This window comes from Hippocampus zosterae, chromosome 11 (genome assembly GCF_025434085.1).
Source record: "Hippocampus zosterae strain Florida chromosome 11, ASM2543408v3, whole genome shotgun sequence".
Classification (NCBI taxonomy): domain Eukaryota; kingdom Metazoa; phylum Chordata; class Actinopteri; order Syngnathiformes; family Syngnathidae; genus Hippocampus; species Hippocampus zosterae.
In genome coordinates this window covers 2,403,620-2,428,875 of record NC_067461.1, presented here as the reverse complement: position 1 = coordinate 2,428,875, position 25,256 = coordinate 2,403,620, and the positions used below count along the sequence as shown (strand labels likewise).

The 25,256-nt window shown below is 54.0% G+C and overlaps 2 protein-coding genes across 4 annotated transcripts; one reads left to right on the top strand and one right to left on the bottom strand.

Moving 5' to 3' along the window:
- The first annotated feature begins 837 nt into the window (after nucleotides 1-837).
- si:ch73-52p7.1 (uncharacterized protein LOC100321084 homolog) lies at nucleotides 838-6,185 on the top strand. The gene is made up of 2 exons (XM_052079789.1): nucleotides 838-994; nucleotides 5,302-6,185. Exon 2 carries the CDS (start codon nucleotides 5,349-5,351, stop codon nucleotides 6,102-6,104), a length of 756 nt encoding a protein of 251 aa, XP_051935749.1. The 5' UTR covers nucleotides 838-994; nucleotides 5,302-5,348; the 3' UTR covers nucleotides 6,105-6,185.
- A 222-nt stretch (nucleotides 6,186-6,407) lies between these two features.
- Nucleotides 6,408-23,449, bottom strand: LOC127610014 (cullin-9). 3 transcript variants are annotated; one of them, XM_052079700.1, is made up of 43 exons: nucleotides 23,216-23,408; nucleotides 21,675-22,325; nucleotides 20,625-20,779; nucleotides 19,446-20,027; nucleotides 18,141-18,285; nucleotides 17,831-18,033; nucleotides 17,397-17,769; nucleotides 17,055-17,256; nucleotides 16,757-16,958; nucleotides 15,866-16,056; nucleotides 15,566-15,762; nucleotides 15,313-15,464; nucleotides 14,494-14,582; nucleotides 14,311-14,416; nucleotides 14,009-14,236; nucleotides 13,805-13,895; nucleotides 13,512-13,683; nucleotides 13,270-13,375; nucleotides 13,086-13,181; nucleotides 12,819-12,994; nucleotides 12,611-12,744; nucleotides 12,283-12,471; nucleotides 12,003-12,124; nucleotides 11,754-11,936; nucleotides 11,526-11,683; nucleotides 11,224-11,419; nucleotides 10,955-11,141; nucleotides 10,589-10,734; nucleotides 10,388-10,514; nucleotides 9,790-9,983; nucleotides 9,481-9,722; nucleotides 9,237-9,357; nucleotides 8,912-9,160; nucleotides 8,686-8,826; nucleotides 8,388-8,552; nucleotides 8,163-8,326; nucleotides 7,991-8,084; nucleotides 7,828-7,902; nucleotides 7,645-7,755; nucleotides 7,440-7,557; nucleotides 7,225-7,358; nucleotides 7,052-7,146; nucleotides 6,408-6,974 (listed from the first exon to the last, which is right to left on the bottom strand). In XM_052079700.1, the coding sequence occupies exons 2-43, from the start codon at nucleotides 22,318-22,320 to the stop codon at nucleotides 6,794-6,796; spliced, it is 7,638 nt and encodes a 2,545-aa protein (XP_051935660.1). In that variant the 5' UTR covers nucleotides 22,321-22,325; nucleotides 23,216-23,408; the 3' UTR covers nucleotides 6,408-6,793. The 3 variants fall into 3 exon arrangements, 1 of the variants encoding a protein (XP_051935660.1); XR_007964721.1 differs by lacking the exons at nucleotides 6,408-6,974; nucleotides 7,052-7,146; nucleotides 7,225-7,358; nucleotides 7,440-7,557 and having other exon boundaries at nucleotides 7,674-7,755; nucleotides 8,159-8,326; nucleotides 23,216-23,430; XR_007964722.1 differs by lacking the exons at nucleotides 6,408-6,974; nucleotides 7,052-7,146; nucleotides 7,225-7,358; ... (3 more) ...; nucleotides 7,991-8,084; nucleotides 8,163-8,326 and having other exon boundaries at nucleotides 8,400-8,552; nucleotides 9,055-9,160; nucleotides 23,216-23,449.
- Between the last annotated feature and the right edge of the window lie 1,807 nt (nucleotides 23,450-25,256).

The following is a 25,256-nucleotide window of genomic DNA, read 5'->3' as shown; positions in this document are numbered from 1 at the left end:
TATATATAGTAGGAGACTAGAGTGTCTCAGAATTGTTTGTTATTTATTCCTTTATTGTGTGTTCACAACCCCCCCCCCCCCTCCTTCCCCCTCCCGATATAATTTATTTTGTGATTTCCTTGTTTCATTTTCTGTTTTGGTGCATTCTTTTCGCTTTTCTTAGTGTCTTTGAAGTAATCGTTAATTTACGCTTTTTTGGAGGCGGACTTTGAACGCCTCTTGAGCCGAACGGGAGAAGAGAAGCCACCGAGACGGACAGAGACGTGTTGACCAATTAATAAAGTGTATGTTTTAAAAACCCAACACGACAGCTCTCTTTATTTCGGAGAAAACATTCTTAGTTATGTCTACCATTATCATATCAAAAAATGCATCCTGTTGCACAATGAAAGCATTTTAAAAATATTTCTAATCATAAAAAGTACCGAAGACTTTGCACATAAAATACTAGTATTGTAATGTACATTTATCTTGTTGTCTTGCAGACTTTTCCTCCTTTCCAAATATGCCTCTCCTTAGTTACAATTCGATTGTAAGGTGTCCTTGAGTGTTTTGAAAGGTGCTTAGAAATGAAATGTATTATTATTATTATTATTATTATTATTAATTCCTGTTATGTTACACAGGGAAGCCGGAGCTGGAATCCAACCCTGCACCTCTGCACTGTGAGCGCACCGTGCCGCCCTTGTTTTAACATATATGCAGTTTGACTGTATTAGGGGATTCTTATTAGGGGAAAAAGCAATACATCCTTGCAAAAAGCTGGATTTGCCTGGGCCCTAAAAGTTCCAAACATACGTCTGAGTGCGGCCTCGTGAATTGGTGAGCGCAGCGCCTACTCCAGCTTCCTTTGTGGGGAAACTGCCCACAACCTGACGTCAAGGCAACATGTGATCCGTTTCTTCCCGTGCTGCCTCGCACCCCGATGCAGTCACACAGCAGCTCTTCAGCGGTGAGGAACATGCTGTACAATACTCCCACTGCACAGGAATCAGTAAGTATGTTCTTTTAAGTCTGTGTGTGTGTGTGTGTGTGTGTGTGTGTGTGTGTGTGTGAGGAGAGAACGAGAAAGGAGAAGCAACCGTGATTGTGTGTGTACTCGTCATTGCATTCCTCTGCGTTATGCTGATATACTCGTGGCTCTGAAATAATTCAGCTGCTGTGGATGCCGGTTTACTTTTCATTCCAGTTGGTTTGATTTTTCAAAATCCAGATACAAGTCATGGGACTGCGAGTTTTGTCGCCAGGGAGGAGGAGAAAAAAAAAGGTCAACAGGTTCCACTTGTGTGTGGTTTTTTTTTTTTTGGACACAAACAAAGATTGCGTTGACGTTGAATCGCCTCAAATATGAAGAATCATCTTCTGTGCGCAAGTGTGATGTGATCCTCCACAGTAGGGGTGGACAACCTAATGTGGCCTCGCCTTGCGTTGTTATTATTTCTTTACTCGCGCTACACACCGAAAAGATGTGGCCATGACGAGAAAACATGAATTGGAGGCAAGAGACAATCAGTCTAGCTGTTATTTCTACCAGTTTCTGGATGCGATAAAAACGCTTGTACCAATTATAAAATCTTACTCACTTTTAATCTTTTTAAATTTGAGGGACCCCGAACTTTGAAAAAAAAAAAAACTGTCAAGTGTGTTTCCTGTTCTGACTCTTAGCGACGGACCACACGCACGTGATGAAAATCGGATGCAGTTCCAAGACTGGCCTGCGAGAGGCAGTGTGGTGCCACAGCACATCCCGACTGTCAGAAAGTACAAAGAAGAAAAAAAGAGTAGAAGACAAAACAAAGCGACTTGGTTCATGTTGACCACACCAAATGATTTGGGATGTCACAATCGTGCTCACCATATTCATGCTTTCACCTGCCCAAATGCTCTCACTGTTCCAATATTTTAGTTTACAACCACACAAAGTGTATTTAGACATGCTGACGAGAAGGTGACATCTTGCTAGCTGCTATTTGTTTCACAGCAAGCAGCCTAAACAACTACAACCATAATATCAGCAGAGTCCCCCCCCCCCGAAAAAGTGCTTTCTTTCCATAGGAAAGACAAATTCTGTAGACGACGGATTTTTAAGTCTAAATAGAATGTGGGGGGAATGTTTTTTTTTTCTTTTTGAAAATATGCTGTTGTCTGCTTTGAGTTCATCCAAGGCCAGAGCAGGAATGCAGTGGTCAAGTGTGCTTGCGTGCTTGCGCCAGAATGGATGCGGCAAAGCAGCCAAACCAGGAAATGTAATCCTTTTTTTTCCTTTTTTTTACAAAGACTCCAAAGTGCAGTTCCCCCCAGAAAGCAGTCGAGGGCCAACTTTATTTCTCCTTAAAGTGGAGTTCAATGCGGGGTGACAAGTGTCAGCCTACTTGCTACTACCGTGCGCACTCAAGAAAGGAAAATCATGGCTAGCTAAAAAGACGCTAATGCTACTGTACCGTTTTGCACCGATTTCAAAGTCTTGACTCGTTTTTTTTTTCCATAAAGAAACAATCCTCTTGTATTTTTTTTTTTTATCAACCTAAAACAACAGAACCCACTGATACGCTACAGCCCATTGATACCGTCCATGTTTGAATGAAAAACAACACATTTTGCCAAGTAAACCAAATAGCAGAGCCAGTATAATTCACGGGAAAATACCATTAGCAAAGTTTTTAAAATAATGCCCACAAAACACCACATAGGGTGGCAAAAGTTAACAAAAAAACCCAAAATTCTAATAAATGTAATGTACGCTGCCAAATCGTACGACTAATCTATTTAGGGGATGTTTTAGACGTCAAAACATTTTTAAAAAATTAAAAAAAGCGAAACTAAAATAACAAGACGCAGCAAACCAAATGGAATGTGTGCGTTTTTCCACGAATAACATGACGATTTCTATTGCAAACACTGTTTTTGGTGTCAAGCTGAGAAATGACCACATTGCAGTGGCCATAGATTGAATAATATTTTTTTGTAAACGGTTCGAGTTGATGCGGTCAGCAGGTGTCCACGGTCGCTCCCCAGTTGACGTTTAGGTCTGCCGCCATCCTGAAGCCGAGGCGACGGACGCGATCGAGTCCAGATGTCTTCCACATCGGCTCACTCGTTGGCAACCCGACTTTTTAATGACTGAGAGACGCGCTCATAAGCGAAGAATCCACGGTAGAAACCCCGAATTAGTGGAAAACACATGTGCGCTACTCCGAATGTCACAACGGCAGTCAAAACAGAAGAAATGCTCCCGGTCATATTGAGGATATCGAGTTGCTGTTGTCCCCCCCCCCCCCCCCCCCCAAAAAGTTGTCTGACTTAATTCTTGGCAAGTCATTCATTTGATTTGTAAGTCGCTGGAAACATGAACATCATCGACATCATCGACAGGCTGATGACGCACGTTGCCATTCGAAGAGGAGCTCGTCACCGTCCACCTTTTCGTGTTCACCGCATAGATGCTGCAGCTGTTTTTCATATTTCTAAGATCAGTCATACCCGTTCAATTCCCCCCCCACCCCCCACCCACCAACGTTTTGGGCCATCTGTTGTCATTAGTTTGAAACTTGCTAGAAAATCTGGAACAAAAGTTGTCACCGGTGGTTTGTTTTGTCATATTTGTTTCTGTTAGTCGGTTTCTTTGCGGACTTGAAACTTTGGTTTTCTTTTGTGTAGGTAGAATCAACAGTTTTAGTTCTTAAATTCACCTCGTGTATCACAGTAAACTGTATTTCGTTGTCGAGATAGCAAAACTGACTTAAGGAACGAAGCTCTGTTGTCATGTGAGTTTGAGAAGATTTATTGTACAGACCTCGTACTTGAAACTCAGGAATCTACTGTGCGAACAAACCAATTACATTATGGAGAAATTGTAAATATTTCACACGATATGAATATACTTTTAAGCTTGTAGGCCACTTCTCCTGTCTTGACGTACTGTACCGCAAGTTACTTTGTTTCAAAAGTGTAACATGAGCCCCTTTGTTTGCGTCAGCCGCTATCAAAGCTAACTAGGATGTGCAGTTAGCTGGCCAAACGCCCCGTGAATGCATCTTCCCTTCAGCTGCCGCGGCTGCTTTGGCGTGAATCACTGTTGGCCGTGAATGCGACCATTTCATGCAGGGAAAGAGTTGGAAGAGCGAAGGAGATTTTGTTTTTTTGAAGTCCGATTTGACTGCCTGCGGATTTCGGGCTGTAAAAACTACTCTAGAGGGCCTCGTTGTTGGCAGCGAGTGTGCACACGTGATGCAAGAGGAAAAACGGGAGGGACAGCAAGCAGAGGGATTTATTTTTTTTTTTTTAATAAAGGCACTTTAGAGTGCCACATTGTGAGCCGTGAGTGTGGGCACATCACAATTGGCAATTCAAGTCGAGTGGACTTCACAGATATTCCACTGCCAGAGGCTTTACAATAAGGCGTATATATTTTTACGACTCGATAGGGTAACATCCAATTTTCAAGGTTGTAATTTTGTTGTTTGACAGACTTCATTCAGTGCAGTCGCAAGCGCTCCAGATCTTTGACATTTTTTGAAACCTGACTAGTGGCGGTTCTGGGGGAGGGCCAACGGGGCCCAGTGCCCCTGTAGCACTGATTATGGCCCCCCCTCCGAACGTAGATTACGCAGTCGCGCCGAGTCGCCGATGCGAAAAGTGGAACCAAAGTGCGTGATTTAACATTCTCGTCGGACCCTTTAGTGCGCTGCACCACTTTAAAATGAGCGGGAAATGAGAAGCAGTACGCAGAGAAGGAAGTTACCACGACGTGTGCGCGCGCGTGTGTGCGCGCGCGTGTGTGCGCGCGCGTGTGTGCGCGCGCGTGTGTGCGCGCGCGTGTGTGCGCGCGCGTGTGTGTAACTTTTTTAGTCTCCCTTTTTATTTTTATTTAACAGGATCAATATATAAGACATTGCCTTTTAAAATTTGGATAATTATATGCATGTAAAACATCTAGCTTCAGTATATTTGCAATTTTTGTACCCGGCAGGCTGGTACCATATCATCGCCTGGCTTGAATATTCTCAACAGATGGACACGGCGTATTGTTACTTGCAGACATTTTAGCCCTCCTAATAGTTTTTTTCTCATCACTGTAATGTTATGACTACAATTTCAAAGTTTGAAGAAATAAAAAGTCATGTAAGATGTTGAATCTGTCTTTTTAGCCCTGGGTTGAATGTGCCCCCCCCCCCCCCCCCCATCAAAACCCCCGGCCCCAGCCCGGCCCCCTTAGTGAAATTGATCCAGAACCGCCACTGAATCTGACCTTATCGCCGTGGCTGGTCGGTGGTGACATCTTGTTTCCTCGTCTCGTTTCAGGCATCCGTTTAACGGATGATGATCGCCGAGCCCGGTCCCCGTTAGCGATGGCTTCCCTGGGGCCTCCTCCGGCGTCCCTCCTGTGCGCCCTGCTGTGGGTGTCGGTGGCGCCCCAGCGCTCAGACATGCATCTGGCGTACGTGACTCACGACAGCTTCTTCTACTACTCGTGCAGCCAGGAGCCGGACGCGTGCAACGAGGCGTCGCTGGACGCCTGCTGCTGCCGGGACATCACGCTGCCAACTCTGCGGCGCTTGCCGGCGGCGCCTTACTCTTCGCCCGTATTCCACAGGCGGCGTCTGACCGTGTGGTACACGTCGCCCTGGAACGCCGCCCGGCTGCTCAACAACTCGGAGGTGCTCCACCTCACCCTGATGGACTGCGGCGGGGGCGGGGGCGGCGGCGGCGGCGCCCCCCTTTTGGAGGGACACTTCGCGGTACAGCATTTGGAGAGGCTGAGCGTCATCGACTTCCCGCGAATGCCCCAAAGAAAGATGGAGTCAGAGAACGACAACGACCTCCATTTTGACGCCGACAGGTGGAAGTTGCGGGCCTCGGCGCAGGTGCAGGACATTTTCCTGGGGCGGGAGCTGGGGGCGGCCTTCCATGAACAGGCTCGGTTGGGCGTCATCCACGGTTCGGTTCTGCAGGGCGGGGCGGCCGGTATCAAAGTGTACACCGTGCAGACGCATATCGACGGCGACGGCACGATGCCGTTTCCCCAACTGCGACTGCCCAAACTCCCGGAAACTTCCGTCATCTATGTCAGTTTCGTATACAGGAGGGAGCGTAATGAGGACTAAATTGGACCCGATTAATCGGTTAATTCGACTAAAAAGGCCGATATTACCTAATTTAAAATATATCGGAATGGGCATCAGCCCCGCCCCCCCCCCCCCCCCCGAAAAAAAAGAAAAATCACTGTTGGTCAGGCCTTCCTTATACAGTATCCCATATTACGATTTTTTGGTGCCTTTTAAGAGCGGGGCGTGGAGGAGATGGGTACGATGTCAGTGAGTCTGTTGTTGTTAACATGATTTATGCCGTTAAATACCAAATCGGAACAAGTCTGTATGTGTGCGGAGAGAAAGGAAAGCGAGTGCGAGTTGTGGAAAGTTTTTACTAATTTTGAGCTTCAACAAAAAAAAAAAAAAAAACACAAAGGGAGAATACTGACCATGTCGTTTGTGTGCATAGCCAACAAATCAAGTGCAAAGACATAATCAAGACACAAATCAAGAAGGTAAGCGAAGGTTTTGAATCCAATCCAGAAAAGAAGCAAGGGAGGAGCAAACAGCGAGCCAAGACTTCTATGACCCCGCGACCTCTTGCGAGGACTTTCCCCTTTCTTTGCCTCTTTGACCGTTAGCGTTGCGGCGAGGGACCGCCCCTCGCAAAACAGATGGGGCACCGGGATTGGAAAAGGCCGCCGTCGCCGCGGGTGCCTTCCCGAGTGGCTCCCGTCCGTCCCTTCACGCGTGGGACGTTTCGCTCAGTCAAAGAGGCTGAAGCCCGGCTCGTCGTCGTCGTCGTCCGAGAAGAAGTCGTCGTCGTAATCGTCGTAGTCGTCGTGCCACTCGGGGACGTAGTCGTCGTCGTACTCGTCATCGTCGTCCTCGTCGTCGTCGTCCTCGCGGTTGTTGTTGTCCGAGTCTCTGGAGTCCGCTTCGGAGCTGAAAAGAAAAATGCGGGTGAGGGGACGACGGCGGAGGGGGGGAGGTGGGGGTAAACCCGAACGGCCACCACTCACGCTTTGGCGGCCATGTTGTCGCGGTTGGCCGCGTCGGCCGCGCGCGTGTTCTCCGCATCCTGCGTGCTTTGGGACCGATAGCCCACGCCAAAGTCCTGAAGGTGACACCAAAATGGCAGCAAAAAGAAACGGGATGACATTCGCACTTGGGACGATGAGCCCCGCCCGCCCACCTGCGTGGAATGTTGCAGGATGGCCAGCAGGCGTTCCTGGATGCGTCGCATCAGTTCCAGGCCCGTGTTGAGGTGTTCGGCTTTCAGCAGTCGGATGCAAGAGGCCAGGTCGCTGCAGTGCAGCAGAGTCCCCTCTAGAGGGGGTCGGAAGGACGGTACGGGAACCATGACGCCGATGTGAGCTAGCGAGCGCGCGGTCGGCAAAGGTGACTCACCCAGCAAGATCTGCAGGGCGTTGGTGTGCACGTCCAAAGCGTCCGTCTGCTGCTCCATCACATCCATCTTGTCGCCGTCCTGGCTGTAGAAAGTGTACACGCACGAGTAGGCCAGAACCTGCGTTGACACCGCGCGTCAGCCGACCGGTGACTGTGACATGTGACTGCAGCTGGCCGGGTAGTGCGCCCCCCCACCCCCCCTCACCTTGCGAGCCTGCGCCAGGATCTTGCAGGCGTCGATGACAAAGGTGAGAGACTTCATCTGCAGGGCTTCGTTAATGGACGACACCTTCTTCTCCAGGCTGACGGCAAAGTCCTGAGGCCAAGAACAGTTGGAGCCCTGTGCTGTGCGGGGGAGGGGGGGGGGGGGGGGAGGCGGGGCTCGTACCTTGGCCTGGTGCTGGAAGGTGCATCTCTCGTTGACATCCTGTAACTTCTTCTCGTGTCGCGCCACTTTACTCACCTGCAACAACGAGTCACTCTACATGGGCTGTCGCTTGGTAGGGGGGGGGGGGGGGGGGGGGGGGTGAGCGCGCGCGCGTTTGACCCACCGAGGCGGCGCAGTTGTAGTAGTCCTTGTGCGTGGGCTTCCACGCTCGGAGGCAGCGCCAGCAAAAGCCGTGGTTGCACTTGGCGCAGGTCATACTGGAGGGGACGCGGGCCAGAGCGGCGCGTTAGCCGAAGGCGAGCGGCGCCGCCCGACGGACGGCTTCGCTTACGCACTGGAGGCAGCCCTCGTTCTTCTCGATCTGCGCCTGGCAGCTGGGGCAGCGCTTGGAGATGAGCTTGGCCAAATGTTTGCTCTGAGCCTCGGCGCTCATCCCCTCGTAGAAGCCGCCGTCGTCCATCCACTGAGACATGTGACTGCAGCTGGCCGGGTAGTGCGCCTGCGGGGGGCAGCGATGAGCGTTAGTCAGCGAGCGTGCGCGGCACATCGGGTGCGCCGACCTCGGGGAAGTTGCAGCTGAAGCACGAGGACCAGCAGCACTTGGAGCAGGTTCCCATGCTGCCCATGTTCTCCTTGCACAGGATCTGATCGCAGCCCTGCGGGTTGGTGCACCACGTCAGGTTGGAGCACGACTCCACGAAGCCTCGCAGTCGCGCCTTCTCGTACTAAACGCAACACATTCACAAAAAACGAAAATTTTCGGCATTTTTTTCTTCGGCACTGTAATGAGCAAAATTCTCAGTGTGCATTTCGTCCTCTTTGGAACGTTTCTGTAGCGGCGGCTATTCAGGGCCGCACCTTGGCGAGGGTGTCCTTGTCGGTGACGATGGCGAGGAAGAAGCGGGGCGTGGCCTGGGCCCGGCAGTCGGGTATGGGACAGTTACAGTTGGTGACCAGGTTCTGCTCGATGCGAGCGCTGAGGTACTCCCGCCAGCACGACTGCAACACAAGCCCACAACGCAAAGGTCACGCCTGCCCCCGGCGAGGAGGAGCCCCCGTGGGCGCGACGTGGGCGCCTGCTGACCCTGCAGCAGTAGTGCATGCAACTGAGGGAGGGCGGCGGGTCGGGGGCGGCGCCGCGGGGGACCAGGCACACGGGGCAGGCCAAATCGGGCCCGGGCGGCGGCCGGGGGTCCCGACATTCGAGTCCGGCGGCAGCCGCCGCACCTTCCGGGTCATCCGTGTAGCGCCGCATCAGGAGGTCGGCGTTCCAGCCGCAGTGGACCAGAAGGTGCTCGGCACGGTCCAGGTCCATGCTTAGGGTGGCCGCCACCTGTGGAGTGAAGGTTGGGGGGGGTGAGTGTAAAAGCCAAAATGCGGTTCAGTTTCGTCCGCCGCCCGGTGGCCACCTGCTGGACGGTGGTACGCATCAGCTGAGACACCTCCTCCGGCGTCATGCTGCGACCGCTCGAAAACAGCGCGAAGTCCACCGCCGCGCCGTCCAAAAAAACGCCGGGGTTCGTCGGGGAGCTGAAACACAAAACGCGCCGAAAGCACTCGCACCGCTGCGCACCTCCCACGCGGTTCATGCGTATGTATACCACCGTGCCGGCGCGACCGTGCTATAAGCTAATCAAAGAGTTAGCCGCTCACCTGCCGCGGGCGTCGTTGGTGGTGACCAAGGAGAGGTGCGCGTGTCCTTTCTGAGGCGTGGCCGGATCGTCGGGGAGGAACTCGACCATGTGAGGGTGCTTCGGGTTGCGGCGTACGCACCCTTTGCTCATCACGTGCATAATGCAGGACAGAACGTCGCCCGTGCTGCAGCTGAAGCCGCCCGCGCCGGGAGTGGACGCGGGAGACCGGCCTGCTTCGCGTTTGTGGCACGAATGGAGAACCTGCGAGGCGGCGCGTGAGGGAGGCCCTTTTGGGGGGGGGGAGGGGGGGTAAGAGGCGGCGCGCTACCTTGAAGACCAGGTTGTCGATATGCATTTCCTTCTCTTGCTTGAGGATGTTGACGATGAGGCAGTAGATGAAGTTGCGCTTGGTCTCCAGAGCGGCGGCGGCGTCTTTGTCCACATTCAAGTACGTCTGTCGCGGCTGAAGCTCCACCCGCGTGGTCGGGCGACGCGCTGCGTGCTGCTTCACCTGCAACACACCTGAAAGCACCGTGCCGAGTCAGTCTGCGCCTCGTCCAACGGAAACCTTCACGTCCAAAGAGTCACTTTGGAACCTACTGAACTTTGAAAAAATAGTATAATAAATATAAAATAAATATAAAAAAGTAATAATACAAATATATACTGTATAATAATAATAATAATAATTCATACAACAAATAATAAAAACAGTAGTAACCACAAAAAAAAAAGTCAAACTACAAATTCAGTCTCATGGGGAGTGTTTGAGTTGCAGCATTTTGGTCCAAATACGACCTTGCATATGTTGACGGACCAATCAGAATTAATTTGAAATCTTCCTCAAGACCCCCCCCACCCCCCCACCCCTATTTACCCATCAAGGGGTCTCTTCGTTTGCTCGCGTGTGCATGTATGCGTGAGACCTTGGCAGGGGTCTTGCGGATGACTGCAGCTGAGCGGTCCTTCATCTTCAATCAGAGGCTGCAGAGCATGAAGCACCACCTCTTTGGATAGACCACACCCCTTCAGCACGGAGTCCACGCCCACTTCCTGCAAACCAGGCACTTGTGGGAAATTCGTGTGCGCGTATGCGCGTGGGTGGGGGTGGTGGATGTGCGCGTTACCTCCTGTGTGTTAAACTGCAGCAGGATGAACATCTGCAGCGTGGACACGTGAAGCGTCAAAGCGCCAAACTGCACGTCGGCGTGACCCAGCCACGTCCACTGAAGACCCCCGGCCTTACCCTGACTTCCGACAGACATCGACTGGCCTAAACGCGTGCGCGCACACACATCATATTGTACGCAAAAATGAGGAAAAATCTCGCGGCAAAGGATTAAACAAAAAAAATAGGACAAGAATTTAGCGGCACCTTTAGCGGCTAGCGTCAGTTGTAAAGGGCCCCCCCCAAAAAATTAACTCGACATTTTTTTTGTGGGATAGAAATTGCCGTTGAAAGAAAGTGAGCGAGTGGTTTGCCGTGCGCTCACCGCGGCAGTAGAAGAGGGCGAACTGCTCAAGGTAGGAACACAGCCGGGCCGGGAAGCGTCTGGACGGCTCGTCCATGAAGCAGAGCGACGAGATGGTCCAGCAGCGAGGAGACAAAAGCAGGACACGGACGTCCGCCTGCTGCTCCGTCGCTCGCTCCTCCAACTCCTCTTCGTCCTCGTCGTCCATCTGCAAAGCGGACCAAAAAATAAAAAAAATAAAAAAATAGGGCGGTGATTTCAAGCGCCCCGACGCCGACGGCGCGGCCGACCTGCCGGCCGTGCAGCTCGCAGTCCAGCTGCTGCAGGCGGTAGAGGTGGAAGTCCCGTCGCAGATCGGACGACTCGCTCAGGTTCTTCAGCATCTGCTGAGGGAAGCGGTTGGGGAAGCACGAGCCCAGCTGCTCCACCACAAAAGCTTCCAACCACACGTTGGTGCGCGCCAGCAGACGGTCGGCCATGTAGTACCTACACACACACACACACACACACACACACACACACACACACACACACACACGCCGCCCGTCAGCACGGCTGCCAGAGCACGGCGGCGCCTGCCGATCCGGCTCACCTGTAGAAGTGCTCAAAGGTGTTGGCCAGCTCCAAGCCCGACAGGAAGAGCATGGGCTCCAAAAACTGCTGGAATTGCTCCAAGGTTTCGGGGCAGCCGAAAACCGAGCCGCCGGCCTGCAAGATCTGGTCCACGTACTGAGCGAAGCGCTCGCTCACCTGCAAGTTTCGACGGGAGCGATTGCTACGGGGGGGTTACGAGTTCTCGCCGGCGTGAAGGCGGACTTACGTGCATGGCTCGGAGGATGGAGAGCTGCAGTAAGGCGGCGGAGAAACCGTGTCGCAGGGCCAAGACGAAGGCGGTCTGCTGGCCAAACAGTTCCTCGGTGGCCTTCTTGAGACGCACGTACAAGGCGCGGTAGCGCTCCACAAAGTCGGGATGCTCGCAGTTGCCTTCCAGAAAGCTCTTCACCTGAACGACAAAACATTTTGAAGCGGCCGGGCGCCATGATCCACCGCGCCGAAACAGCCTTCTCACCTGCTGCAGTACCACCACCTGCCAGCAGGTGGCCATGTATGCGATGCTGCTCTTCTTCGCCGGAGGCTTGACTGACAAAGTCGCGGTGGCTGCGCCATCTTTGTTCTTGGATTCTTTGGCTTCTACGGGAAGGATTTCCATCGTCAAGGAGGCGATTGGCGTCACGCAATAGGACAAGAGCGACGAGGGCCATCCGAGGAGGCGGCCATCTTTGTCGTATTCGCCGCGTACAAAACAGGCGTTTCCTCATAACGGATATAGTCAGTGTGGCGGGACTCACGGGACTTGACGGGAGGTCCGACGTGGTCCGGGTCGGCCGGGCCGCTGTCCACGTGCACCAGGAGGTGCGTCAGCCGTCTGACGCGGGAGTTAAAGACGGCGGCCCTGCTTTTGAAGCGGCGGTGGGCCGAGTCCAAGTTGTCCAGGTACTCGCAGAGCAGCCAGGAAAGCGGGCTGGAGCCACAGCATTCTGGGCGGCAAAAAACAAATTCCAATCTTCATTCCGACTTTGAATTTCGGCACTTGGGTCGGGTTTTCCATCCTATTGGCGTGCCGTGCGACAAACTGGATGTTCGGTCGTATCCGAGCGAGCCGCGATGGTCACCAACCTGATGAGGTGATGGTGCGCACGATGGGGGTGACCAGCGCCTCCCAGCAGGTTCGACCCAAGGCCTCGGCGGCTTCCACGTCCGGCAGGAAGCGGTCGGCAAACATCTGCTCGTGCCTGAGGGCGCTGTTCAGCCTGAGCAGGCAGACGCACAGAAAGTGAGGCGGCGGCGGCGGCGACGGCGGCGGCGAGAGCGCTGCATGCATTACTTGTCGAAAAGCTGCAGAAGACGCGTCTTGTCCTCGCTCACTTCCTGACACCACGAGTGCGCTTTGGTGCTGTAGAACAAGAAGGTCCGACAGCACAGCTGTTCTTTGAACACGGGCCAGAAGGTGTTCTTGGGCCCCTCCACCTCCAAACCACGAATCCTGGTGTCGATCCCGCCCTGTGGCACACCAGGAAGACGCACGCATCAAATCAGTCTCTTGGGAAAGGACGCCGACAGGAAAAGATTTTCGTCAACTCCACAGTCTGACCTGCTGGCATCTCTTGATGCGGATCTGAATGATGGCCCAGAATCTGTTCATGTTTTCCAGCAGAACCACCCGACTGGCCGACGCCATCACATTCACCTGCACGCAGTTCGCGTCAATGAGGTTGGGGGCGGGGGGGGGGGGGGGGGGGGGGAGAAGAAGCACCAGAGAGAAAGAAGGTGCTCACCGTGTTGAGTTCGGTGCTAATGTTTCCTGGGTCGTCTCCACCCAGAACCAGGATCCGGGCCGGCATGTAGCTGGAGTCCTCGTTGGCCACCAGGATGGCCAGCTGCCTGCACGCACGCGGACACACACACACTCACACACCTTTACAAAAGGCCGGCTGTTGAGATCTTCACCGTTCCTCTGGGGAACGGTGAAGTCGGGCTGTTGAGATGTTCCCCCAGAGGAACGTCGAAGTGGCCTGACCTGATGACGACGCCCCTGTGCATGAAGATGTTGATGAAGTGCGAGCCGGTGGGCCCGTTGGACTCCCAATAAGTCTTCATGTTCTTGTCGCTGAGTTTGCTGGCTCGATGGTGATTGGACGACACCTCCACCTTCTCCCAACACTTCTCCTCCTTCAGCTCCACGCTGGAGCCTGAGCGCGGGCCACGGAGACATTTTCTCTTTTCACCGTTATCGTCGCAATTACAAACATGTCAACAGAATCCGAAACCGACGGGAACGACGAGCGCGGCGTGAGCTTTCGCGGCTCTGACCTTGGCAGAGATTCCGGAGGAACACGTCAAAGAAGGGAATGTTGATGGGCTCGTGGCTGCGCCGATGCTCCTCGATCTGCCCCAGCACCATCTGACGGCGGACGTCACCACCACAAAAACCACATTTTCACCTGCGCTAGCTCGCCGCCGTCTAACTGTTGTCGTGAAGGCGGTCAAGTTGCGGCGGCGGCGGCGGCGGCGTACCTGTATGCATCCGGCCAGCACGCTGGTGGTCATGCTGTTGTAGAGGCTGGCGTACTTGTCACAATCGGCCACGACGTCCCGAAGTTCGGCCGCCGTGTTGAGGCCCACGCCGTGTTTATCCTGAGCCTTGATCAGAACCTCTTTGGTACCCAGGCGACACATCACCACCGCGTAGTCCTTGTTCACGCACGTCATGCGGTACAGGAACGACACCAGCTGCTGGACGACCTGACGGCAGAGGGACGGGGCTTGAGCCGCGCTCCGGCGGCGTCTTCCGCTCGGCCCGCGGCGGGCGCGCTCACCTCTTTGTCGCCGATGAATGCGCTCATGGACGCCAGGCAAGGCTTGATGCTGTCTTGCCAGGGCAGCGCATCCTCCTGGTAGCTGTCCAAAAACTTGCTCAGGATCCTGGGCGGGACCGAGACCGGGTCGTCAGCGTACGGGAGGAGCGCGGCGTTGAGAGATCGGACGTCGAGGCGCGCTACCTGAGGATGGACAACTGGACGGTGCGGTCCGCTTGCAGTGGCTCCATCAGATGCAGAAGGTCCTGAAACATGTCCTGACTTTGGGAGACCTGCGGATACACAAAAGATTGCACGGCCGCAACGATGTTAATGCACGTGTAATAGTGAGTCTCTCTCTCCCCCCCTCTCTCCCTCCCCCCCTCTCTCTCTCTCTGTCTCTCCCCCTCTCTCTCTGTCTCTCCCCCTCTCTCCCCATCCCTCTCCGCCTCTCTCCCCCCCTCACCCCCCTCTCTCTCCCCCTCTCTCTCTGTCTCTCCCCCTCTCTCCCCATCCCTCTCCGCCTCTCTCCCCCCTCTCTCTGTCTCTCCCACTCTCTCCCCATCCCTCTCCACCTCTCCCCCCCCTCTCTCTCCCTCTCTCTGTCTCTCCCCCCCTCTCTCGCCCTCTCTCTCTCCCCCCTCTCTCTCCCTCCCCATCTCCCCCTCTCTGTCTCTCCCCCCCTCCCTCCCTCTCTCTCTCTCTCTCTCTGTGTCTCTCCCCCTCTCTCTCCCTCCCTCTCTCCCTCCCCCCCCCTCTCTCTCCCCCTCTCTCTCTCTATCCCTCTCTCTCTCCCTCTCCGCCTCTCTCCCCCCCTCTCTCTCTGTCTCCCCCCCCCTCTCTCGCCCTCTCTCTCCCCCTCTCTCTGTCTCTCCCCCTCTCTCTCCCTCTCTCTCTCCCTATCTCCCCCTCTCTCTCCCCCCCCTCTGTCTCTCCCCCCTCTCTCCCCCTCTCTCTCTCCCCCCTCTCTCCCCTTCTCTCTCCCCCTCTCTCCCCCTCCCTCTCTCCGTGTGAGCGCGCTACCTGGCTCCGCAGGCCTTCCAGCTGACACGTGGACTGGCACAGCAGCTGCTCCAGCGTGTGGATGACTTCTTTGGCGGTGGCCGTCCTCCCCTTGAGACTCATCAGCAACTTCTGCAGCTGCGCGTCCTTCAGGTCCAGATGCTCCGGAGGATCTGAGGGACGTGCGGGCAAAAGGTTAAGGTGTCGGAGAGAGGACAAGGAAAAAACGAGGGCCGAGGAGGCGTGAAGCTGCGTTTCGGGCCGAGGCGCTTACCTTTGTTGTCCAACTTCTGCGCCATAAAGATGTGGTTGAGGGCGATGATGGCCAGCATGGTCTCGTTCTGGGACAGCGCCAGACACTTCTCCAGGACGGCCGTGACGCCGCAAGTCATCAGCTGCGAGGCCAAACTCTTGTGGTCGCAGACCAGCGTCAAGATGACCATCAGGCCGTTGCGCACGGCCGGCGTGCAGCTGCGGAGGGCGCAGCGCCGGTTACGCCGTTTTAACCCGAGCATCAAAAAGAGTTTTGACGTGCGGCGTTCGAGCGCCGAGAGATGAGCGTGTGGCCTTTTACCCCGGTGTCCTCAGCATGAGGTCGAGGGCGGCGGGGATGGCAGCCAGCGGGCCTTTGGAGCCTTCGGGCGTGGCCGAGCAGATGCTGGCGAAGATCTCCAGCATCATCTGAGCGCCCGATTCGGAGAGGGCGGGAACGCCGCCGGCGCCTTGCGGCTCGTACTTGGCGGCCCCCATCAGGACCTTCAGCGTCTGAGGACGACAGCGCGGCCGCGGTGAGTGACGTGGGTGTCGGCAAATGATAGGCTACGGTGGGCGGGCTACTAACTGGAGAAACCGTTCGCATGTTCAATTAGTGGCTGTGAGTTGGGGCCAGCACAATCCCCCCCACACCTACCCCCCCACCCCAAAAAAAAAACCCAGTAAGTCGGCAAAAAGCTTTCTTCTGCTTAGTTTGTGGCCAAAGATTCTCTTCCATGCGAGTTTGAATACATGTGCTGGAGGCAAGAGAGTTCCAGAATCTGAGGGACGCCACTTCCGAGCTGCTCAAGCCTCCCACGACAGGCGAAAGGGAGACGGATGGACGTTGAAGAACTAAACGGAGCTTTCGAGCTGAGGAAAATGCCGCTTTTGTCTCCAGCAGGGGGCGTCATGGTCAGATCATTTTTTTTTGCCTGCAAGCCGATTATGCAAACAATCGCTGCGGCCCTAAAATCAGAGCTTTCGTTCAGTTGAGAAATCCTCAAAAGGGAAAATGTCGGTGATGGATTTGAGAACGTTGAATACCAAGTTTGTGGGAATTTGGGCAATAGGAAAACTGGATCCCAGATACCAAGAAGCGCCGAGGGCGTAATGTGCAGATGAGATGGTTTTCCTGGACCAAAAGTCTCACATAACACGTGAGACAACAGTGTGTGTGTGTGTGTGTGTGTGTGTGTGTGTGCGCCCTGACCGCCAGCGCAAGCTGCTGCACGTGCGGCACGTCGGCCATCTCCTGCATGCACATCAGGATGGCTTTGACCCCGCCCTCGGTGGCAAAGGAAACCCTCCACTCGTATCGCAGCAGGAGCGAATGCGTCAGCCTCAGCGTGCGCGTGGCCACGTTGCTGCACGGCGAGCCCAGCAGGTCGACCAGCAGCTTCACCACTTTGTCCCTGCGCCGGGGGGGGCGACAAGACGCCGACGTCAGGGAGCTCGGGGGCGACGCAGACTGGCAAAATGGCAAAGTGTTCCAAAAGGCGGGTCCTCACTGCACGCTCTGCACGGAGTCGCCGCTCCGGGCAAAGTTTTTCTCCGGCGTGGTCTTGTCCTCCAGAAGCCTGCCCATGAAGACGACCCCGGCCAGGTTCTGGAGCGGGTCCCATCTCATGGCTCCTTTCTTGAGGATGTCCGCCACCTCTCCGATCTTGTCCAGCACGGTCTTCTTGCCCATGACGCGAGGCCCGCTAAAGGCTGCGGCAGGGGATGGACAAACGTCACACAAAGAGGAAACGGACAATCGTCCATCCCGTTCAAAGCGAAGTGAAAACATTGCCACTTTGGGGTTGTGCAAAATGAAAAGATGAAAAGCAAATTCATCGCGCGAGACCCACCCTTCATCATCTCCTCCAGCCCGTCGGGATACACGCTGCAATCTTCCTGGGGCAGCTCGCTCTCCGCGTCCACGTCGGCGCTGGCGCAGGACAAATCGGCGTTAGGTTCCTTCTTGGCTCTCTTGGAGAAGGAGGCCATCCCGGAGGAAGACGAAGATGCGCAGGATGCGCCGTCGTCGTGGTCGTCGTCGTCATCGCCCGCCGGCGGTTCTCGCTCGTGCCCGCCGGCGCAGTGTCGGGCGAAGGCGCACGAGCACAGCAGCTCATCCAGGCAGGACGGCGGCAGATGTTGCTTCAGGTAGCGGACGAGCTTCCGGGCCACGTCCGCCGGCACCGTCAGGCCAACCGGCGCGGAGTCGCCCGTCTCGGCCTCCTGGGACGGCAAAAAGGTATCAAGTCAAAGCTTCTTTTCGGGAGTTTCCCCTCGTGCGCACCTGCCGGCCGAGGTTGTGCATCAAAAGGCGGACGATCTCCCGCTGCGCGCCGGCTTCCAGCTTCTTGACGAAGAAGAGGAGCTCCCACCACTCGGCACGAGTCAGCGCCGCCTGGGCGTCGTCCTCGGCCGCCCGCGGACGCTCGGGCAGGTAGGGCAGCGAGTAGAGGCCGCCCGCAGGCTTGGGGAAGGTGCTCTGGCTGGCTGAGGCGCAACGACGACAACCACAAGAAAATGAGGGACAAGATGCGAGATGTTCTGGCTGGACAAGGCGCAAGATCCGGGAAGAGAAGAAGCCGTGACAAAACTACCTGCCGCCAGCCTGATGGTTCTCGTGAGCGACGAGGCCTTGTCCGCCGCGTCCTTAGCATCCGGCCCGTTGTTGCCCGCGCCGGCGACGATCTCCAGCATGTGCCAGTGCACCCAGTAAGTTCGGCACAGAGCGTGCCAGTACACCTGTGGGTGCGCACGCACGCGTCAGTGTCCGCCATTTCAATGTCAGCGTTTTGTTTTGAAAACAACGACTGTTTGTACGCAGCACGCGCAAATCCGGGGGAGCCGGCGGGACGGCGCCGTGTGCAGTGAAAAACTTGCGCCTGATGTTATTTAATTTTGGACTCAACGCTTCACTTTCATTCATTCATTCATTCATCTTCCGAGCCGCTTGATCCTCACTAGGGTCGCGGGGGGTGCTGGAGCCCATCCCAGCTGTCTTTGGGCAGTAGGCGGGGGACACCCTGAATCGGTTGCCAGCCAATCGCAGGGCACACATAGACGAACAACCATCCACGCTCGCACTCACACCTAGGGACAATTTAGAGTGTTCAATCAGCCTGCCACGCATGTTTTTGGAATGTGGGAGGAAACCGGAGCACCCGGAGAAAACCCACGCAGGCCCGGGGAGAACATGCAAACTCCACACAGGGAGGCCGGAGCTGGAATCAAACCCGGTACCTCTGCACCGTGAAGCCAACGTGCTAACCACTGGACTACCGGGCCGCCTTTTTTTTTTCAATCAAATTGCGAAAAAAAAAAAAATGGGACGGCAACATCGCTCAATATCGAAAAGCCGCAAAGCTCCCGTGTGTGCATTTGCAGCTTCGAGTCGCTTATGCGTTTCCAGCATTCCAAATTGCGTGGCGGACACCCCCCCCCCCCAATGAGACCGGGTGATATCGCTTGACATCACATATTCATCCTATAAGAAGAAAATTTGACTCCTGATGAGTTACTTTTTTTTTTTTTTTTGGGAGGATAAAATTAAATTTTCTGGAATTTATTTCTCGTGGGAAAAAAAAAATTCTCGACGGGCATCCAACCAAGGCTCCGTTCGACTTCTACCACCGAAATCGTCTTGAAAGGACCCCGTCTGATAATGTCTTTGAAACGGTAAAAACACGTGCGCCTAAACGTTGAACAAAGCTTTACGCGCGTTTACAACAAGTCGCATGTACGCGGTTTGTGGGATTGGGTTTTGGCGGGGAAATTTCGGGACACGCCCCTTTGGAGGTAAACCCAATTTGACCTTCGGTAACCTTTTAATCAAAGATGCTGAATGAGATTTTTTGCACGACAAGGACTTGGATTGACACGGAAACTTTTTTTGCCGTCGTCACCTGAACAGGCGGGGAGCCGTCGTTGCAGTATCGGAACTCTCCTTCGTCTCCGGCGCTGACCTCCTCGTAGTCCTCCAGCATGCGCACCACCATGCCGCTCTTCAGGTGGTCCTGCACATACTCCACGTACGCCGAGCGGGTGGCGAAGTCGCCGCGGGTTTTGTAGCCGTTTCCGGTCTTGGCCTTGGGGACGGCGGCGGCGGCGGGGTGGCTCACGGCGGGCAAGGTGGGCAAGGCGCGCAGCCGAGGTTGGAAGATGGACCTGAGGGCGGGCGCCGCGGCGGCGTCCTCCTGATCGCCGCCGCCGCCGCCGGGCGGCAGGGTGGCGCTCCAGAGTTGCTTGCGGTCCCAGCCCATCACGCGCACCAGCTCCGAGATCAGGTTGGCCATGGCCATGGCCAACTCAAACTCGCACGTCATGCGCAGCCCGACCGTCCCCGAGGAGGAAGAGGCGGGGCCGGGGGAGCTGCCCGCTTCCTGTCTGTCAGAGGCCGAGTCGGCTCCCACCGTGTTGAGTTTGTCCATCAGCGACGTCACGCACAGGTAACGCTTGACCAGGGAGAACAGCAGCTTGCCGGGAATCTGAGGCGACAAACGCAGAACAACCAGCGGTCAGTTTTGACCAGGCGTGTCCAAAGTCCGGCCCGCGGGCCAAATCCGGCCCGCGGTCGAATTTTATCCGGCCCTCGGCCCCCGTCATAAAATCAGTGCCGTCTGGCCCGCAGGTTGGGCGCAATGGAACACGTGTTGCATTGACTGAGGTCTCGTAGACTGGTGAGTGATGTTTCATAGAGTACTGCTTCCCTCTAGTGGATAAATGAGGAATAGCATTCACTAAATGAGTAATAGCATTTAGACACTAGAGGGCATCACTCACGAGTTAACAAGACATCACTCCGTGTTTATATTGACTGATATGTCATATGATTGTTGAAATTAAAATAAAAATGGAAATGTGAAACAGACTGGCTTACTAAAATTTGTTGAACAATATTGTTGTTCAATGTAAAGAATGTCAGCCAAGGTCGGCCCCCCGACATTTTACCACATAAAATCTGGCCCCCTTGGCAAAAAGTTTGGACACCCCTGGCTTAGACGATTTACAAAACAGCAGGATGGCCCTTTCCCCCAAGCGCTTTTTGCGGCCGCGGGGCGGCGAGCGACGCTCAGAACGCTCACCTGCGGCAGATGGACCCCTTGGAAGGAGATGCCGTGTTCCTCCGAGGACGTGGTTTCGGCAAACAGCTCCAACAGCGTGTAGCGGCTGTCGAAATCCATGTGCTGCTCGATGCCGTCCTGCTGGCTGAGCGACAGCAGCACGTGCGCCCGACTTCCTGAGGAGGATGGCGAGTTCGGACAACCTTTCATTCATTCATTCATTCTTCTGAGCCGCTTGATCCTCACTAGGGTCGCGGGGGGTGCTGGAGCCTATCCCAGCTGTCTCCGGGCAGTAGGCGGGGTTGCCAGCCAATCGCAGAGCACACAGAGACGAAAACCCACGCAGGAACGGGGAGAACATGCAAACTCCACACAGGGAGGCCGGAGCTGGAATCGAACCCGGTACCTCTGCACTGTGAAGCCCACGTGCTAACCACTGGACTACCGGACCGCCCCGTTTGGACAACCTTAATGTCAATTTTGAAACCACGTGCGGCCGCACTGGGAGTGGCATCACGGGGCCAAAAAATGAGACCTTCAATGGACACAGTCTCTCACCAACCGTTCAGCTCACTTCCTGTGTGTGTGGGGGGGCGGGGCCAGGTGAGGTGGCCATATGAGTTAAAACATTCAATACGGGCCAAACAAATATGGAAAATAATCCAACTGCTGGGCGGCCCGGTAGTCCAGTGGTTAGCACGTCGGCTTCACAGTGCAGAGGTACCGGGTTCGATTCCAGCTTGTGTGGAGTTTGCATGTTCTCCCGGGCCTGCGTGGGTTTTCTCCGGGTGCTCCGGTTTCCTCCCACATTCCAAAAACATGCGTGGCGGGCTGATTGAACACTCTAAATTGTCCCTAGGTGTGAGTATGAGCGCGGGTGGTTGTTCGTCTCTGTGTGCCCTGTGATTGGCTGGCAACCGATTCAGGGTGTAACCCCGCCTACTGCCCGAAGACAGCTGGGATAGGCTCCTCCCAAGGTCCCTTTTCAATGAAGCAATGAATTCATCTCCATTCCAACAAACAAGACAAATTCTTTTATGGACGATAACGGCAAACCTGACATGGCGTTACCTGCATCGTGGGAGGCCAGCGCTCGCAGCATCTTGCTCGCGCTGCGTCGGGTCTGCGTCTCCTTGCTGCACAGCAGTTCCATGAGCAGGTCGAGGGCACCGGTCTCCTTGAAGACAGCCGCCAGCGAGCCGATGGCGGCGTAGGCGCTCAGCACGTGGATGGTGTGCGTGATGGTGAGCGAGAGCTCGCTCTTCTTGGCCATTTGCTTCCTGGCACGCCGCACCAGGTTCTTCACATCCTCCTCCATGTCCAGCAGCTCCACCTCATCAAAGGTCCCCTCGGCCTCGACGCCACCGTTCGGCTTCTCCTGCGGCCGCGTGGGACGCTGCGCGTCGGCTTTCCTCTGGCCGGGCAGGGCGGGGCAGTTGGCGTACACGTCCTCCGTGGACATCCACATCAGGATGTTCTTGGCTTTCATATCCCCAGATGAGGAGCCGTCGGGGCCCCTCGACCCGGAACCGCCGCCGCCGCCGGAGTTACCGACTCCGGAGGCGGAGCCGTCGTCGACATCGGCAAGGCACCAGCGGATCAGGTACTCTGTCTGGCCGTCGCGCGTGCGTCGCTGGCGGATCAGCTCCTCGGGATACGCCTGCAGCCGCGGGCTGATCTGGACCAGCAGGTTGCCGTTGCGCCGCTCGCCCGCCATGCTTGCTGAGGACAATGGCGAGAGAATATAATACAAACTTCATTCATAATATAGCGCGTCCCACAACAGCTGCAGCTGTCACAAAAGCACTTTACATATGACTCCAAAAGTAAAGTGCATTACAGTAATCTAGCCGAGATGTATTAAAGTTTCACAGTCGGAAGATGAATGAATGAATGAATGAGTTTCTAAATGCTGCTGACAAAGGCAGCATTTGGTTAAGATCCCTTAACCAACTGCCTATGATGAAGGAAGCTGGTTTTCACAAGAGCACCGATTTGTCACTTGTCGACAATGAAGGAGGTCGGAATCGCACTTAGGGCGCGGACAAGATAAGATAAGATAAGATAAGAAAAACCTTTATTAGTCTCACAATGGAGAAATTCCCAATTCACAGCAGCAAAGTTATGAAAGTAAGAAGTAGAACAACAAAATATAGGACAAGTCAAGGTGAAGTGAGATGGGTGAAATTGAAGTACTAATTCCCGACAACAGCCATGAGAACATGGACGTCAAACGTACCGTTATTTACGCCGCATTTTCTGTTTCGTTTTCCGTTTGAGAGGAGAACGTGGTTCGTCAACGATATTATCCGAACTTGACTTGGCCGGACTGCTCTGAGCTGAAACGCCCGCAACGTCCCACATAAATACACCCCCCACCCGCAAAAAATATATATAAAAATCAATGAGAGAGGTAATTTTAATGTTTTGAGCGGCTTCCTGTCATTTTAAGGAAAAGCCTCTCAGAGGAGTGGGACGTGAAAAAGAATGTTCTGGTCCTTTCGCCCACTAAGAAAAGCTGCATTTGCACTTCTATGTGACGTCATTTCGAGTTTGTCACCAGCAGCCGGCGCACAAAAACACGAACCAATACCGGTTCGGGTGACTCTTACCTGAAGCGACAACTTCAATGTCCCGTCCGAAGAGCTTCTTTTCTTTTTTTTTTTTCACTTTGACGTCCGTTATGGTGATGGTGATTCTTCTTCGTTTCTTCAAACCGGTTCTTCTTCAGTGTTTCACATCTTCTTCGTTTATTTTTATTTTTTTTTTCTACGGCTTACTTCTCTAGCGTGTTCACATGACTTGGCTGCGAGTTGCTACCCCCAGTGGCCGTATTTGTGCACTGCAATCTTCCAATCCGAAAGCCTTCATAACACGTCTTTTATTGACACAAAACAACAATTTAACCATACCACATTCTAATAATCAAATTGAAAAACATAGCGAATTATATGAAATCAGTCAATCAAATCTTGCATGCATGTGTGATTTTACTATTGAACATATTTGTATACACACATAGAACATTCAGCGGTTCCAACAGCTTATACTGTATTTGCCTTATTGCCATCTCCACGATTGATCGCTTTGAGGACGCTAGCATATCATGACGACACGTTTAGCGTTCAATAGACACAGTCAAATGTCATGTCACATGCACACGACGACATACTTTTTACACAAATGGAACACCGTAGGCGCAAAGATGGGGGGGTCCAATGTCCATGACGTCACCACCGTGTCCCCCCATCGGGTATGTGATCTCAATCATTTATGTCATACTGTATTGATGTTCACTTGACATTAGATGCCCACTGGTGTCCGTCGTCTGCGTCGGCAAGGCCGCCGTCACTCCAAGACTATTAAAGTGCTTCAGGCGCACGACTTGCTGCTTTTGGAAGAACACACGCATGTCCACTTTTTTTTTTTTAAACATTGTCCACTTTGGACTTCCAGGAATGTCCGAGCGTCGCACTTCCGGTGCTCACCTTCAGCGTTTTGCAACATACAAGTCTTGTTCTTCACCACTAGAGGGCGCCATTTCACCTCTTTTAGCCACTTCCGCCCGCTACAGTCTGAGCGTGCGCACGCACGCACGCACCAGGTTGAATATCTCGGTGAGGTTTCTGCAGGTGTTTCTTTGGTTCGAAAGCATTAAAGGTATGAAGGCCCACTTTCCCAGGAACCCCCCCCCCTCGCCCCATTTGCCTTTGCCTGACTGAGCACTGAGTCCATGCTGCTTTCTGTCTCCCGAGTTATCTCCGACACGGTCATAGTGGCGGGCAATTGAACCCGCAACCTTTGGGTTGCAAGACGACCATTGAGCCATGCTGCCTGCCACGGGAAGAAATGTGGAGGAATCATCAATCTTTGCCAAATAAATAGATTATTTAAAAAAAATAATAATTAGCTGCAGACAGGAATGTCGTCTTTCATTTTATAAAGAATGAGAACATTCATTGATGATGATGATGATGATGATGATAACATATTCCTTTCCTATCTAATGTCAGTCATCTGCCAAGAAATATGTGTGTGTGTGCGTGTGTGTGTGCATTGAGCAGTAAAGGCGTAAAGTGATGCTTGGAGAGGCGGGGCTGGTAGGGGTCAGGCATTATCCATTAGTACCTTTTACCAGCAACCTTTGACCTGCTGCACATGCTCAAGTGAGCTTGCTAGAAGCATCACGACACACACGCACGCGCGCGCGCACGCACTCGTGCTACAAGTTGACATGTGCATTAAAAAAAATAAGTCCTCGCTCTCGCTAATCTCAGACGGGATAAGTCAACATGCAGGCAACAAGTGCAACATCTCAGGCGGCGCACATTACCACGCACGCACAGGCGCAAGATAATAAGGCTCACAGAGAGTCGCAAAAAGGCCGTTAGGGCCATTAGAGGCAAGATAAGAACTTAATTCACTAATCATTCAAAGACTTTTATGGAGAAAACATTTCAGACTCGCAAATCAACGGCAAATAATCGGCCTGCAAGCCCGCCCCAACCGATGCCCCCCCCACCCCCACCCCAGACCCTGTTCGGCCATCCCCGCCCCATCGCGCCCTCCTCCCTTTAAGATTAAGCGGGACATTATCCCACATGGCCGTAATTGCTTGTATGAACTACTTTAAAAAGGATTGGATTATATCTG